We start from the raw sequence: 15,565 nt of genomic DNA, 5'->3' as shown, positions 1-15,565 counted from the left end.
TTTTAATTTTCGAAATGGAATTTTCGGGATCGAGGGAACACGCATCGGACATCGAAAGATAAACATTGGACGAGAATGGAAATAAATCGACGTACACAGGTATACTTTTGCTATTTTTATTACGTATCATGTACAAAAAGAAGCACACAGAATACGTGATAGTATATTTTTTTCCGTTTTATTTGAGGTTGATAAACTCTGAGATAACTTCAAAATTTTCACCTCGAACGTGATACGACAAAATCAGTCATTCCGTTGTCGCAACCGTACCAAAACCTTGACAACGTGACTTGATTCATAAAAAAAAAAAAATCACAGTAAAAAATGAATGGTACCTGTTTTCTATTGCGATCAACGTGATCAAATACTGAAGTACATCGTACTCACGTTCGTCCACTTAAGAATGATGATGATATGATGGGAGTAACGAATAATAATAGATCGATAATATTTATCGACAGGCAAATATCGATTCCTTTCCACGTAGTTCTTTCACGTTGCATCACGTTGCATCTTATCTAGGGGGGAAAATGTATGCCGATGCAACGTAAAACGCGTGGAACTCGCGTGGAAATGGCAGGCGTTCGATCGAAAATTATCTGAAATTGAAAGAAAAAAAAAAAAAAAATAAACTTTTTCGAATTAATATAATCGCGTATCTATACGATTTCTCGATTTTGATTTCCCGTCGTTTCAAAGAAAAAGCTTTTCGATGAGGTGATGCGTGCGTTGAATCGATTTTTAATTTTATCTCTTTCTCTCTCTCTCTCTCTCTCTCTTTTATGTCGTGTTTCGATTCGTAAAATCAGATTCTCTAATTGGAAAATTGATTCGATTGGAAATTGGAATCATCGTGCTTCTTTCGCCGTGCAACTTTCAAGAAGCCGGTAGAAGAGGGACAGGGTTTAATATAACAGAGCAGAGATCGTTCCGTTGCTCGTTGATCAAGATTTCTTCCATCCTTCATCCTTTATCGCGAGAGATTTTCTTCGGATAAATTTCGTTATGTGTTTACTCCCTGAAAATAATAATAAAACTTGATACACATAATCTTGATTTGAACATTACCATACGTACTATACTATATTATACGTTACGATAATTCACCTTTTTTTTTTTTTTCCTTTTTACAAAAATTCAATATCACGCTTCCGTCGATGATTCTCGTTAGATTGCACGAGTCTGGTCCTCGAATCCTTTCGAAAGAAACCTTTTGAACTCCTTGCTCCTTGGTGTTAACAGGAATGCGACACTGTGCGCGAAGAAAGAAAATCGTATCGTCGAGCGTTAATTATCTAAGAAAGAACACGCACGCGGTTTGCTGTTGGAGAATATTTATGGTTGGGAAACTAACTGCAAATCGTACGACAAGGAGAACAGGGGGGTGGCGTCGGCGGTGGACACGGCATACAGGGGACTATCTTCTTGGTACAAACGAAGGTTACGCTTGGAGGCGGTGGTGGACAGGGGGGTGGGGGTGGTGCACACGCAACGACGACCTTTGGTGGGCAAGGAATGGCGCAACAGGGTGGACAAGGCGTACAAGGCCGTAGGTAAACCTAATTTCGAGAATGTAAGTTAATTCTGTGTGTGTGTAACTGTGAAGTAGGGTTAATAATTTAATAATTAATTCCGTCCTTAGCAAAGGGGTAACAGCTTTGCCGAGTTTCTCTCAAAGAAGAAAGATTAAACGTGGTAGGTAAATAACGAATGGGAATTTTTCTTTTTTTAAAATCAATCTATTTCGGTTCTATATTTCTTTTTTTTTTTTTTTTTTTTTTTTGGAAACAGTTATTTATACATTTGAAACTCACTGTTGTTTTAGTTGGTTGAGGGGGGCAACGAGGGGGGCAGGGTGGTCTGCATACGATAGTGGGTGGAGGACAGGGTGGAGGACAGGGTGGTGGAGGACAGGGTGGCGGAGGACAGGATGGTGGAGGACAGGATGGTGGAGAGCAGCATGGAGAACAGCAAGAGCGATAACACGACATATTTCTGGAGTATTCTTTTTTTGTACCAAAGAAGAAATTGAATTAAATCGTTTTAGAATCAACGGATATCGAATTCGAGAGCTGTTGGAAGAACAAGAAAAAAGATGGATTAATTTTATCCCGATATTATTTCGTCGAGGAAAATCTGAAAGGTTGATATAATATTATTATTCTATTCTCTATTATATACGATAATAAATTATCGCGAGCACGAGTGATTATTAAATGGAAAAAAAATTGTTTACTTTCTTCTATTACGGATGCGTGCAATTATAGGGAATTATGCCAATATCTCCATTCCATGTCCACGAATTTTAATGTCGTCGATCCCCTGATGTTAGACCAGGCCCAATCTAACGAGAAACGACGACATTAACACGCTTCGGAGTCTGTTTCCGGGGTCACTTGAAATTTTGACGATGCGCGGATGAAAGGTGGTCACGAAGTGATGAATTTGCTTGTTTTGTTTCTTGGTTACCCGGACGATCCGATCTTCCTCTTTTCGAACGTTTCGGTTCATTTTTTTTTTTTTTTCTTTTCTTTTTTCTCTCTCAGGCGGGAGAACAGACAGCGGGAAAAAAGCATGGGATCGTTTGATTTTCGCCCCTCGTAACGATAATCGCAGGCAAATTTCATATTTCCTTTTGTTTTTTCTACACTCGAAGAGAAATTTAATTAAGATCGAAGATTAATTATTCAAATAACGTATCATCTTATCTCGATATGATCGATCGTTATATCTCCATGACAGATAAGTTATAATAAAAGTAGAAATTTCAACAAACATCTCTCGCGTCGAATCGAATTATTTTCGAAAGAATTTATTTCATCGTAGGAAGGATCAAAATTTACATTTCGATTACATTTCAATTACATTTCCCTTGCGACTTTCAACTTTTGCGATGATTCTTAAAAAAGGTCGCGTATCGATAAGATTGAAAATTGAAATATTCGTCTACGATGGAAAATAAAATGAAAAAAAAAAAAAAAAAAAAAAAGACGCGGCCAAGATTCTCCCCAATTGACACTTTTTGCTTTTTTTCCCCGTTACATCACGCAGAAGCCGGGTCCATTCGGCGGTTGCGCCGGGATTCCGCGCCTGTTCATGCGACAAGCGTGCTCCTCGAGTCGTTGAGCGGCCTTCTTGTCGTCTTGTTTCGAAAATGTCCAAAGGCGTTCCGCGGCTGCGCTGGCACGAGGCCATATTCTCGGATGCACGTTGTTCCTGAAAATCACGCACAAATTATTTCCATCTCTTTTGAAAAGAAATGTCGAGGTTAATTTTCTACGCAACGAGGAAAGCAATGGAAACGGCCGTTTATTTATTTATCGTTTATTTACTTATTTTGCAGGAAAGTTTCGGTCGAAAGGTAAGAACGATTTACCTGTCCACGAATTCTCCCCACATGCACGCCTCGCCACCCAGCATCAAATGGGACGAGTTCACGGTTTTGTTAAACGCCAAAGGATCGCACGCGTAGAAGTTCTTCCAATCGCCCCCGGCAGCTATGTGATCCAGGTACCAACAGGCTGATAACAGTACCGGATGCCCGGCCTTCGTCGCGTTTTCCAACTTCTTCGGCCAGAGGCCGGTCCACACGTGCACGATCGTCGTGTTCGGCAACACCACCCCGTTCTCGAACACCTGGGAACACGATTCAAATTCATTCAGACCCTCGCTCGTTGCGGAAATAATCGGAGATGGAATCGTCTTTCCACTCGCACACATCGGTGAAAGATATTACCGTCTGAAATAACCGGTCGATACGATTCAACGATAATATAATTTCCAACCCTTTGTGCGAGAAAATATTTATATTCGTAAATTGGAGCCGTTTCTCCAACATTCTCGAAACAAGGATTCGTTATATACTCGTATTTTTATTGCGTGTCGTAATTCATAAGACGGATGGAAACGGATGTAGTATAATAAAAAAAAGAAGACAGATCAGTTTACCTCCTGCCAAACGATCGTGTTGGCCTCAAGCGAGTCCGTGATACGAAGAAGCTTGCCGATATACTCGCTCTCGAGAAGACCGTAGTTGGACGACATGTTGTGCGACTTCATGTACGAATTGATCTCGGGATTGCTCTTCCAACAATCGAACGGCACCTCGTCCCCGCCCAGGTGAACGTATTGATCCGGAAATACTTGCACGATCTCGGCGAATAAGTGGCGGAGGAACTCGTACAGCATCGGATTCGTCGGATTCATCGGGCCCAATTTACCGTTTAACTTCCCTCTCGTATCTGATCGACATTTTTCGATAATAATTAAAATTCTCGTAAGATGTGAGAATTGAACACTTAAAAATATTCTCTTTTACTTAGCTCGCAGAGGGATAAGACGATCAAACCATTCTTTTTCTAAACTTATTCTTCTGATATTTCATTAACCCTTTGCATTCGTACGTATAATCGTCATCTCACAAGTGTAAATATATTAGTAAATATAAAAGAAAATTCCTGCGTTTCTATCTCTCGATTGGACGAACAAATTTATGATCGTGCTATAATTTCAATAATTCGTCGTCCCTGAATACGTAGAATATAATTACGTTCTAGGAATTGTTGATCGATAAATCTCGTTAAATAGAAATACGAGCATGCAAAGGGTTAAATTTTCTGTCGTTATCATTACCGTAACAAGTGGTCAACAATTCGGGATAGGCTAAACCCCATGACCTAGTATGTCCAGGAGTATCGAATTCCGGCATCACCCGGATACCCCTCAGCCTGGCATAGTCGACGATTTGCTGGATATCGTTCAACGTGTACACCATGGACGGATGGTATGCACCCTTGGCGGACAAATTCGGGTAGCTGGAGCTTTGGTAGGGGAAGCTGTTGTCGTCCACGATGTGCCAGTGGAGAACGTTCATTTTGTTGTAAGACATGGCGTCCAGTGTGAGCAGTATGTCGTGGATGGGGAGGTAATGGCGGGACGTGTCCAGCAGGAGTCCACGGTGCGGCAGCCTGGCGAAATCCACGATACTTTGGCATCTTATCTTCAACTGGGGAGAAACGCCTCGATGTATGCACTTGTGCCTATTTATGGCAATTTGATACTCGTACTCACGTTCGATCCATCCCCGGCCGGGATCAAGAGCTGAGAAAAGGTCTCCAGTCCCCGAAGAATCCCCCACACCGTCTTCGCGAACAGATCCACCGTGGATGTTTCGTTTATGTTCAGCTTGTCTGCGAAAAAGTTCAATTTCCCAATCGAGTTTAAATTTAAACCCTTTCGATCGGTGAAGATCGATCGATCCTTCTTAAATCCGCCGGCATTCGAGTAAGCGGAACAACAATTCGTGGAACAACAATTGTAGATTCTTATGTCGGTTATGTATAGTTGACCGTCGTTATTGTTCGTTTAAAAAGAAATCGAAGGAGGAGGAAAGAAAGACTTGGACGAAAAAGAAAAAAATACGATAATAATCGCGGGACGTGTATCGCGCAAGATGTCCAAATGCTAATTCTAATCGCTCGATTCGACCTCGAACGTCATTTGACCGAGCTCGATGAAAGAAAAAAAAAAAGTCAAGTTTCATAACAAAATTGGCGTCGCTCCAATCGTTCCGTTTAATCCTCTGCGTCTTACTATTTCCGAACATTTTCGAAACAATATTTTTATTCAATCGTATCGAGTTTGGAACGATCAGTGCGTTAAAATCGGAGAAAAAAAATGACGATGATGATGATGATGATGTCATTTCGCGTAACCCATTGACATTAATCGGCTCACCAGCTGCGCGAAAGCTGGCTAAAGAATCAACCGAGTCGTTCAATTTTATCAGAAACAACCGTGCCTGTAAACGTAATTTCCGAAAACGACTCACATGATTCGTCCATCCCTAGATAGGGCCAATGATTGCCATCCTTCTCGCATGGCTCCCTCAAATGAATATTCAATGTGTTGAGAGTATCGGTGATGGTCGTGTTGTCCCTTATTTGGGATCTCGTGTGCCCTTGAGACGAAATTTTCGCTATTCGCGCTTCGGTCAGTATAATCGCCTTGTACCTCTCCACGGCATCCGCGACGATATCGCACGTTTTCCCCACTACCTGTAAAAAAAGAAGAAAAAAATAGATAAATTATTTTCGCGATACATTGCTTCATTCGTTGATAATAATAATAATAACAACAAGTTTTAATTGCGGCGGTAATTAAAAGCATTAATCGATACAGGAATTCCCTGACTCGGCGTTCTTCTTGCGCGTCACGCGCGCGTGAACACGTAATATCGTTAAGATAACGGGAAGATAAAACAGAGCTATCTAGCAAACGCGGATATGTTGGAGTATAATTTGAGATAAAAGAAAGAAAAAAAAAAAAAAAGAAGAAGAACGTCTGAGATAACGAAGCTATTACTTTTCTAGTCAAAAAAACAAGTATCTTCTTTTTAAATTCTCGCCGGAGATAATTATTGCGCGAATAATTATCGAATATATTATCTCTCGAGGGTGATCCCCTCGCTCGTTTCGGGAAAAACGTTGCGTTTCGAGAAAAATTGACGATAAAACTTATTGAGGAATTGCGGAGAATTCGCACAAGTTCGTTCTCGAAGTCAAGAACGATGAGTTTGAGATGGGAAGCTCTCTCTCTCTCTCTCTCTCTCGGCAAAAACGGCATACAGACGCGCGTATGTATAGAATCCTTCCCACGAGATCGTTCTCTTCAATTACTCACGTTAAACTGAAAGGTCGAGGCTCGTAGAAGATAGAACTTATCGGTCACGTGGCGGTGGTTGGGCATCGGCCAGGGCTCGCCGTGAGTGGGTTGCACCCAGGGGCCGGCGTCCGGGTTCAACGAGTTCACCCCCTGGGAGGCAAGAACGATCAACAGACACGAACAGACCCATCCTGCCCCCATGTCGATCGATGCCTTCTTTCTGAGAAGCAGGTATCGGACGGTGGAAGGAACGATGCGACGCCAGCGAGTGGTCATCGTCTACTGAACGCGGAGAACGACGCGTACGGTAACGAAAGTGGTAACGACCTTACACCGCGCCACTTAACTTTCATCACTTCGCCTGGCGCGGCGTGCTCACGGTCAAGTGGGAACAACCAGTCCACGCTTCGACCGTGTCCTTAAACGAGCTTCTTTTCCCGTGTGGACGACCGGCCGGCCGACTCTCCCGACCGCGAGTCTCTTCAATCCAGTTAATGGAACGTTGACACCGCGTTGGAATTTTTATGGGTGGTGGAATGGATGGTGGAAGCAACGAGACAAATCGAAATTATTTTTCGATCGCTCGATTTATGTGGATCCCGTTTTTCTTCTTTTTCTCTTTGGGTAGAAGAGGATCTTTTTTATCTTTCGTTCGAAAGAGAGAGAGTTTAAGAGTAGGGTTTGAGAAACTGGGGAGGAGGTTAAAAGTCTGCGACTCGAGTAGAACTTCTATAGGAGGGGAGGGGGAACCTACTACTCTTCCTCGGAAGATGGTTATGGATAATCTTGTTAACGAAATGAGAGGAAACCTCATACTTGCGACATTCCACTTTTAACGGGATGTAACGACAAATTCGAGCAATTAGCAGTGGACGTAGGGTATACACGCGGTTGAGGTATCGCGTGAGGAGACGTGTTATTCCTAAATCGAGCAATCGTGAAATATCAGATTGGCGAATCAATTTCGGCCGGTGAAGACAGACGTTTTCAGATTGATCTTTTATCGTAATTGTGTAACGCGATCGTACCGCAAAATATACGAGATCGAACGATGTCCCCTCTCCCTCCCCCCTGATTTAATCGACGATACGTCCGATGTAACGAAGAGATATATCGCTCGTTTATCGCCGTAAGAAATAACACGATCCAAGCGTTAAGGCAAAGAAATGTCTCATTACTTATCGCACCGATAGAATTTCAATAAGCGATCGTGGATTAATATCTTCTTGCACGTTGTTACGAAACATTTAAAAATTCCATTTCCCAATGCAAAATCGGTAATATTTGTATCGGTCGTCGTTCAACGAGCGGCCGAAATATCCGTGATATTTAAGAATAACGAAATTAATTGAAATTAAAATTAAAATTACGAGCTAATAAACGCTTCGAAAATAAAACAATAAAATTATTCAAATAACGATAGAAATTAATCCTCTCTGAATGGGGAGTGGTAATTTATCATATGTCTAAATTAATTGGGGAATGAAGTTCACCGATGCTGTTATCTTTGGCCAATATCGAGGCGGCGAGGCATCGAAGTGCAAAGGTCGACGATCGCACCGAGAGTTCGCGATAGCTGATAGATCATCGCGATTACTCTCGAATAACGTCATTTTCTCTCTTTTCTTTTTTTTTTTTTTTTTTTTTTATCTCTTCGACGCGTAAACAAAATCTATATTATTCTATTTCGCCAAGCGAAATATTTCCTGAACCGATATCAATCCGAACTAAGGAGGAAACTAATTTCACGGATCATCCGCGATATCAAAAAAAAAAAAAAAAACGTATCAATGGACAATGTCTGACGAGGGACTCTCTCTCTGGGGATCTTTCTATATTCCAAGTGGCCCCCTCGGAGTAAACACGAGTTCGAAGAAGGGTCCATCCTCGGCGGAGATTAGGATGGAATGAAAAACGCGGAGAAGAAAGTCCGTGTTGCTAAAGAAGCCGTTGGCCCGATCGTAAAACGCGAGCTTGCGCGTTCCCTTCGTGACAACGATCCCTAACTTTTCTCCACGCGCGTCTTTTCGCTCTAAATTCGCTTCGACCGAGAAACGACACGATTTCCCGAATTCTGCGTGGGATCGATACGAAACTCGCAACAACGTGGAAGGGGCGAGGAGAGAGAGAGAGGAGGAGGAGGAGAGAGAGAGAGAGAGAGAGAGAGATACGAGTCGAGAATTATTTATTCGTTCGATCTCGAATGAAGCTCGCTCTACGATTCGAGAGAAACGTTCGTTTTTCTCATTCTCTTTCTTAATCGTAATCTCACGAGAGAAACAACGTTTGGAACCAACGATTCTTCTCTTCTATCGAGGTTTACGAAGTGATTATTATTTTTTTTTTTTTTTTTACAAAATTATCGTCGAGAGAATCGATAGTATTTCCGGTTTGTGCGAAAATGGGAACGTAAGAGTAGGGAAGAGCGCGATACGGCACTGGTCGGTGAATCGTAGCTTCATTGATTGCGATGTCGTACGCCGGGTCGGCGGACGCTAGAGGGGTGAGACGAGGGACTGCGAAGTGGAACGTGCATCCAGGAACGTGTCACCAATCTTGGGCGCCACCTCGACACGTTTCCATCGAAAATTTTCCCATATCGAAAGAGATTTTCACATTTTTTTTTTATCTATCGAAAATTATCCTTCGATACTCGAAAACTTTCGCAACGTTAATTTCGATTTATACGTTTAAACTCGAGTTTTCTGCTTCTCGTGTAATTTTTCATATTTTCCCGCTTGAAGGTGAAAAATGAAGAAAAATGGCCACGGAATGGGAAAAAAATAGGTACTGAAACGAAAATCGATACTCGTTCTTGGATAGGGGAGCCCAGGACGATTGGCCGCTACTCTCGATCCGGCGCTGCGTTTGTCAGCCTTTGACTCTTCATTCACGAACCATTGACAATCGCAACGAAACGAATTCCGTGTCGGTTCTCGTCGTTTCTTTCTTTCCCTTCCTTTTTTCTTTTTAAGATTCTCCTCCCACCCACGCAGGGAGAAACGCATCGATCCTCGTACAATCGTCGATTAATCCACCCATAAATCTGCCCCCGTGAATTTTTCATTCTCGCGTTCATCCTCGACAAAGATCGAATCGTTCCAATCGAAATTCCTCTCATACACCCGGCGACAAATTTCGACCTCTTTAAGAAAGGTGGAGGGGGAGAGAAGAAAGGAGGCGGAAGAGAGGAAGAGAAAAATCGTTTGAATCTCTCTCTCGAGAGAGAGAAGGGAAAAGAGAGGAGACGAAATCTCGGTTCGAGAATTCCACATGGGGGACAAAGTTTTCCCATTAGAGGCCGCTCCCCTTCTATCCATGGGAAGAGCGGATAGGCAAACAAAAGCGTTGGAAAAGCGGTGGTCGAAAAATCATCCGTGGAATCGACGCTGCATGGATCCGTGCGCGCGCTCTACGTCACAGATCTGCGCTGGAGGGGCGAGGGAGCGCGATGGGGGGGCTTGGGAGGGGCGGCGGAGGGGTGGGGGGGGTCGAGCGCGAGGAATCGAGCGAGGACGACGCGACGCGTGATGCTCGTGGCCGCGGTAGTAGTAGTCCGTCGTAACGACGTCGATGACGTCGACGTCGAGGGCGCTGCCGACGCGGTCCACTTAATCGGTGGTGGTGGTGGTGGTGGTGGTGGTGGTGGTAGTAGTAGTAGTAGAGCCGGTGGTAGAGGTGGTGGGAATCGTAGTGGCGTGCGTACACGAGGCCGGCGCGCTCGTGTGGCACGGGGGTAGGAGAGTAGACGGAGAAAGAGCGAGCTCGACGTCGTTCTCGAGCCGGTTGCCTGGAGAGCCGAGTGGAAGGAGTGAGAGAGAGAGACGGAGCGAATACTACGAGAGGTGGAAAGGAAAGCGGAAAGGAGACGAGTAGAAGAAGGAGAGAAGGAAAGAGGAAGGAGGCAGCCGGCGACGACGGGTGAAGCGAAAGGGTGGTTCGCTCGCGGTTACAGTTTAGTCCCGGTGAGTGCGTGGTGTTGCGGCGTGTCTCGTGATCTCGACTCGATCAGACTCCGTGCTCGAGACTCGTGCACGGAGAGAAACATCGCTGGAACGGAAAGAGAAAAAGCCGGTTGTTAAAACCGGAAAAGCGGCGTCCATCGAGCTCGCGCGTGTAGCACTCTCGCGCGCACCGGCCACGCTCCCTCGCGCGTTTTCGTAGAGGGGTGTGTGCCGATCGGTGGTGGTGGTGGCGGTGGTGGTGGTGGTGTGTGTGTGCGCGGGCGCTCGTGTGTGTATACGTGCGCGCGGAGGGAAAGACGAGAGAGGCGAGGCGAGGCGAGGGCGAGCCCGAGGGCGAAAGGGAAAGAGGGCATAATACATAGGTGTGCGCGCGAGGTGGTGGCTAGATCGGTGGCGGTAGCGAGTGGAGAGAGAGAGAGTGGTGCACGGAAGTGGTGTGGCGGTGTCGAGTCGTGGTGGATGGTGGATAGTGGCGGTTCGGGCGGTAGGTCGGTTCGGTCGGTTGTTGATCGTCGTCGTCGTCGTCGTCGTCGTCGTACTCGGTGACGAGAACGAGAGAAGAAGGAGGCAGATAGAACGATAGAGAAGGAGGAGGAGGAAGAACGATATATATATAAAGAGAGAGAGAGAGAGAGAGAGAGAGAGGGAGAGGCGAGAGGCGAGATACGATCACGAGCGGACCGGAGAGAAGAGACGCGAGGATGAGATCGATAAGGAGGGAGTGGACGAGGTGGTGCGGGTTTCGCGAAACGGGAACGCCGCGGCGCGTGTAGACGCACGGGGTGGTAAACAGACGCGCGTAAAATACGCACGCACGCGCCCCGACCGGCCTGCTCGCCCGTGTCGGCGGAAGGAAGGGAGAGGAGGAGAGCGGCCGCGGAAAAGTTGTCGGTTCTCCCCGTTGGCCGGACGCGACGAGCGCACACCGCCAGCCACGGTTGAGATCGTCTCGTATCGGTGGAGGAGCCGCGAGACGGAGGGCGAGGGAGAGAGGAGAGAGAAAGAGAGAGAGATCGGAAGAGGCAAGAGGAGGAAGAGGAAGACAAAGGAGGATATCGGTGGAGCACGGATTCGTCGCGGAGACGGGATCGTCCTCCTCCTCCCTTTCTCTCTCCCCCTCGATCTCTATCCATCTCCACTCGATGGGGTTCGCCGGTGAAAGAAGGTCAAAGATCGATCGTCGAGTACGAGGGTCGTGACCTCACGCATACACGGGACGAGCCACGCGTGCGGCACGGCTCTTCCAGCGGGAAGGTGGAGGAGGAACCTTGGCTGGAAGAAACGGAGAGAAAGAGAGAAGGAGAGAGAAGGAGAGGGAGAGAAAGAGAGAAGGAGAACCGGTTAAGGTGGATCTCGTCGGAGAACCGATGAAACTTGTGATCGATCTTCGGACCTCTGGTCGATCGACGCGTTAGGCGTTGTCGTCAATGCTCGCCACTCGTCGACCAACGTTTCCGCGTAGAGTAGAAGAGGAATCGTCGTCGTCGTCGTCGTCGTCGTCGTCGTCGTCGTACCACGTCGGGACCACGTTGCGTCGAAGATCGGTGGATCTGTTGGACTCGATTGGACGGACACCGTGGTGGCATAGAAGAAAAATCGCGACGGATCGGCTACGTGAAATCGAAAACGAGAGACGCGAGAGACATGCTGGTCGCTGGTTCGCGAGAGGCGACGTTAGATCAACAACGTGATTCGCGTAGGACAGAAGAATCGTAGAGAAAGAGATACGTAACAACTCGTGAAAGAGAAAAGAAAAAAAAAGGAAAAACGATTTAACGAATCACACACGCGTACACACTCACGAGCGCGCGCGCGCGCGCGCGCGAGACTATCGAAGAATTATCGGAGAAGAAACGTGGGAGAAGGAAGAGACGGAAAGAGTGAGAATCAGATATAATATAAAATCGGGATCGGGTGGAAAGAATGTCGCGAGATCCGTACTCGAGCGGAAGCGGAGTGGTCGGGCCAGGAGGCGGTACTCGTTCGCCTCGAAGCGGTCGTCGCGTGGGCGAGCTACCCACGGTCGACCGTAGCCCGTCGAGGAGCTACGCGAGCGGTCGCGGCAGTCCTTTGGGTCGGAAGAGAGGCACTCGTAGCGGGAACAACTCGCCGGAGCACCTCGGATACGGGAGCTACCATCACCATCAGCTGGGCAGTCCGTACTACTCCCGCGACGAGGACCTCGCCAGTCCCGTGATGCTCGAGGAGAGGGGCAGGAGTATGTCAACCGGGGGCGGTGGGGGCGGACATCACAGATCCAGAAGCGCCTCGAGACCCGCCATGTCCAGCTCGGCGGGCATGTCGGCGAGGTACACCAGCCTCGATCGTGCATCCGCGGGTATCCTCGATCACGATCGCGAGTTCGTGCCGATACGCGATCCCCGTGAACGTAGCCGCGACCGTGGACTCTACCTGGAGGATGAGATTTACGGGTCGAGATCGGCCAGACAGAGCCCGAATCCGCACATGCTGCGCGACAGCGGTGGCTATATCGGTGAACTCCAACATCAGAACAACGATCTCCAACGAGAGCTCGGGAACCTCAAGAAGGAGCTCGAGCTGACGAACCAAAAGCTCGGCAGCTCGATGCACAGCATCAAGACCTTCTGGAGTCCCGAGCTCAAGAAGGAGAGAGCATTGAGAAAAGAGGAGAGTTCCAAGTACAGCCTGATCAACGAACAGCTGAAGCTGCTCAGCTCCGAGAATCAGGTCAGTCGACTGCGGATTTTTCTTTTCTCGCTTCTTAACCGCCATCGCTTCCTTCCTTCCTTCCTTCCTTCCTTCCTCCCTTCCTTCTTTCTTTCCTCCTTTTCTTCGTCGCGCGAATAAAATCACCGTTGTGAACGAAGCTTTTGCGCCAGAACTTTTCCCTTCCATGATTCAACGTTCGCCGCGCTCCATATCCGTGACCCGTTTTCGCGTCCGCCACGCGAGTACAATTTAGGTCGAACCGATTACCATGATCAACGACAATCTCTCTTTCCGCTCGATTCGATCGATCTTTGCGCGCCGCGAAATTCTCCCAAAATTTTTTCTCCCTTTCCTCCTCTTTCTCCTCCAAATTCCACGAATTATAATCGTCGAGAGATCGCGATCCCCGCCGATCCCGATTCCCAGAACTCTTAGAAAAACGTTTTTTAAAAAACTTATCGATCCACTTACTTTCTAATCGCCCGTTTCTTCTTTCTTTCTTCCTTTCTTCCTTCCTTCCTTCCTTCCTTTCTTTCTTTCTTTTTTTTTCCCACGCTTCGAAATAGACGCGCTTATTGATTGGCTAAAAATGCAACGCGAAGGGGGAGCCACCGATGTAACAATTCAACCCGATATTTTCAACGCGAAATTGTTCGATGATCAACCTCCCCCCCCCCCCCCCCGTAACGTTCGATCAAACGAGAATTCAAACGTTTCGAAACGACGATCGTGCAAAACGCGTGTAAATCCCTCGATTAACGTCGCGTCGATTAACGATGGCAATCGATGACGAATTGGCAATCCGCGACTCGAATTCGTCGAGTTTCAGCTCCCACTGAAAGCTCTTCTTCGCCCTTCGTTTCCTTCGAAACGAGACGTGTACGCATTACCTTCGAGGACGACGGATGGATCAATATGTTAGCTGTTCGCGAAGCCCGTCGCATATTTATATAATATCGTGGCCCGAAGTATATCACGAATAGACGCCGCTCTCGTTTCCACGCGAAACCCGATGTTTTTCCTCGAAATTCCAGCTTCTTACACGGGAGGGAAAGGTTTATCGAACGAGCGTGGTTGTTACGTCTGTGCGAAGACGTCACACGTTCTCGTTCGATTACGAGCGAGCGTCACGTGAGCACGGCTCTAATCGAGCCGTTTAATTTTCTTGGTCGTTGCGCTTGGTTTGTCGCTCGGTATGAGAACAGCCGCTACAACTCGCGACAGCGTAATAATATATATCAATTTTTCGAGAGCGGGCATTCGAAAACGAAACGCACGAGTCGTTCGATCGGGAAGAAGAGAATTATTTTCCCTCTCCTAGTACTATCCACCATCGAATTTTATACCTTTTCTCCCTCTCTCCTCCTATTCTTTAGCATGTTTACAGCCTGTCACCCGATCATCGTCATGGCAGCGAATGCGCATTATATTTCATATTTTTCACGAAACTCTTTAAACAGGGAGGAGAGAAATGAAAAGCAGACCCTTTAAAATATCTTCATTTCTCCTCGCCTCGCCTCGATCGATCTCAATCTCGTCCCAATAAAGGCTCTCTCCTCTTCTCCAACCTACTTTTCCTATCCATCGAATCAATCCGTCCGAGCCAATCGTCGCCGTTCGTCAATCCTTCCGTCACGGTTCGTCAGCGTGGCGAGCGTGGAGGAGCGTATTTTTGGCCTCGCCATGGCTGTGCACATGAGTCATCGACGGAGAGCGGAGGAATCTCGGGGAGAGGGGTTTCTCAGAGATTCTCTGGCCGTTTGCCCACGTTTACTCCTTTTTATCCAGGCGTCTGGCATCGCGATAGACGCGCGATTCTTGCGCGACAAACACACGCGTGTTGGCCGCTCTCGCCCCCATTCTGCTCCCCCGCGCGAGAATGGAAACGATGTTGCGTAATTTCGGGCACACCCTGCCGACCACGAGCGAAAACGACGATTCGGCACGGTGGATGGGCGATGAAATCGACGAGTCGAGAAACGAGATGAGATTAAGGCGGTTCTTCCAATTTTCCAATTTGACAATTTGAACCGGTATAAAGAAGAGAGAGGGTTTGTACACGCGATGAGATATGTCGATAGTTGTGTATTAGATTGGCATTAGAAAGTCCGTTTATGCGAATTCAGATAGGAGATTTCGCTATTTATTACATTCGAAGTTAAAATTTAAAAGTTTTAAAATTTGAAAATTTGACTTCTTGACCGAGCCGTTCCACCAGCCAGCTTTGAAACGAGTATCGATCCATT

General features: G+C 46.8%; 2 protein-coding genes across 15 annotated transcripts in view; one reads left to right on the top strand and one right to left on the bottom strand.

Annotated features, from left to right (window-relative positions):
- Nucleotides 1–102: 102 nt before the first annotated feature.
- Nucleotides 103–7,189, bottom strand: LOC100872279 (beta-hexosaminidase subunit beta). Of its 3 annotated transcripts, none has more exons than XM_086907976.1 (11): nucleotides 6,682–7,189; nucleotides 5,831–6,056; nucleotides 5,071–5,189; nucleotides 4,633–5,005; nucleotides 3,949–4,241; nucleotides 3,377–3,636; nucleotides 2,237–3,216; nucleotides 1,815–2,005; nucleotides 1,355–1,559; nucleotides 1,108–1,252; nucleotides 103–1,018 (listed from the first exon to the last, which is right to left on the bottom strand). In XM_086907976.1, the coding sequence occupies exons 1-7, from the start codon at nucleotides 6,937–6,939 to the stop codon at nucleotides 3,039–3,041; spliced, it is 1,707 nt and encodes a 568-aa protein (XP_086764102.1). In that variant the 5' UTR covers nucleotides 6,940–7,189; the 3' UTR covers nucleotides 103–1,018; nucleotides 1,108–1,252; nucleotides 1,355–1,559; nucleotides 1,815–2,005; nucleotides 2,237–3,038. The 3 variants fall into 3 exon arrangements, with proteins under 3 accessions (XP_086764102.1, XP_012347054.1, XP_086764058.1); XM_012491600.3 differs by having other exon boundaries at nucleotides 1,815–2,072; nucleotides 6,682–7,026; XM_086907932.1 differs by having other exon boundaries at nucleotides 1,815–1,860; nucleotides 6,682–7,026.
- A 3,227-nt stretch (nucleotides 7,190–10,416) lies between these two features.
- The window catches only part of LOC100872161 (bruchpilot), a 67,198-nt gene continuing 62,049 nt past the window's right edge, over nucleotides 10,417–15,565 (top strand). For 9 of the 12 annotated variants that reach the window (XM_086907278.1, XM_086907225.1, XM_086907167.1 and 6 more), the window contains exon 1: nucleotides 10,417–13,337. In XM_086907278.1, the coding sequence (XP_086763404.1) occupies nucleotides 12,552–13,337 (786 nt within the window). In that variant the 5' untranslated portion in view covers nucleotides 10,417–12,551. The remainder of the gene's footprint in view (nucleotides 13,338–15,565) is intronic. The other 3 variants (XM_086907508.1, XM_086907552.1, XM_086907328.1) reach the window with 3 other exon arrangements.

The sequence above is a fragment of the Apis florea genome, unplaced genomic scaffold (genome assembly GCF_048593485.1).
Source record: "Apis florea isolate Af1SG1 unplaced genomic scaffold, ASM4859348v1 contig_1615_pilon, whole genome shotgun sequence".
Classification (NCBI taxonomy): Eukaryota; Metazoa; Arthropoda; class Insecta; order Hymenoptera; family Apidae; genus Apis; species Apis florea.
Note: the sequence above shows the minus strand (reverse complement) of the source record. Positions and strands in the feature narration are given on the sequence as shown.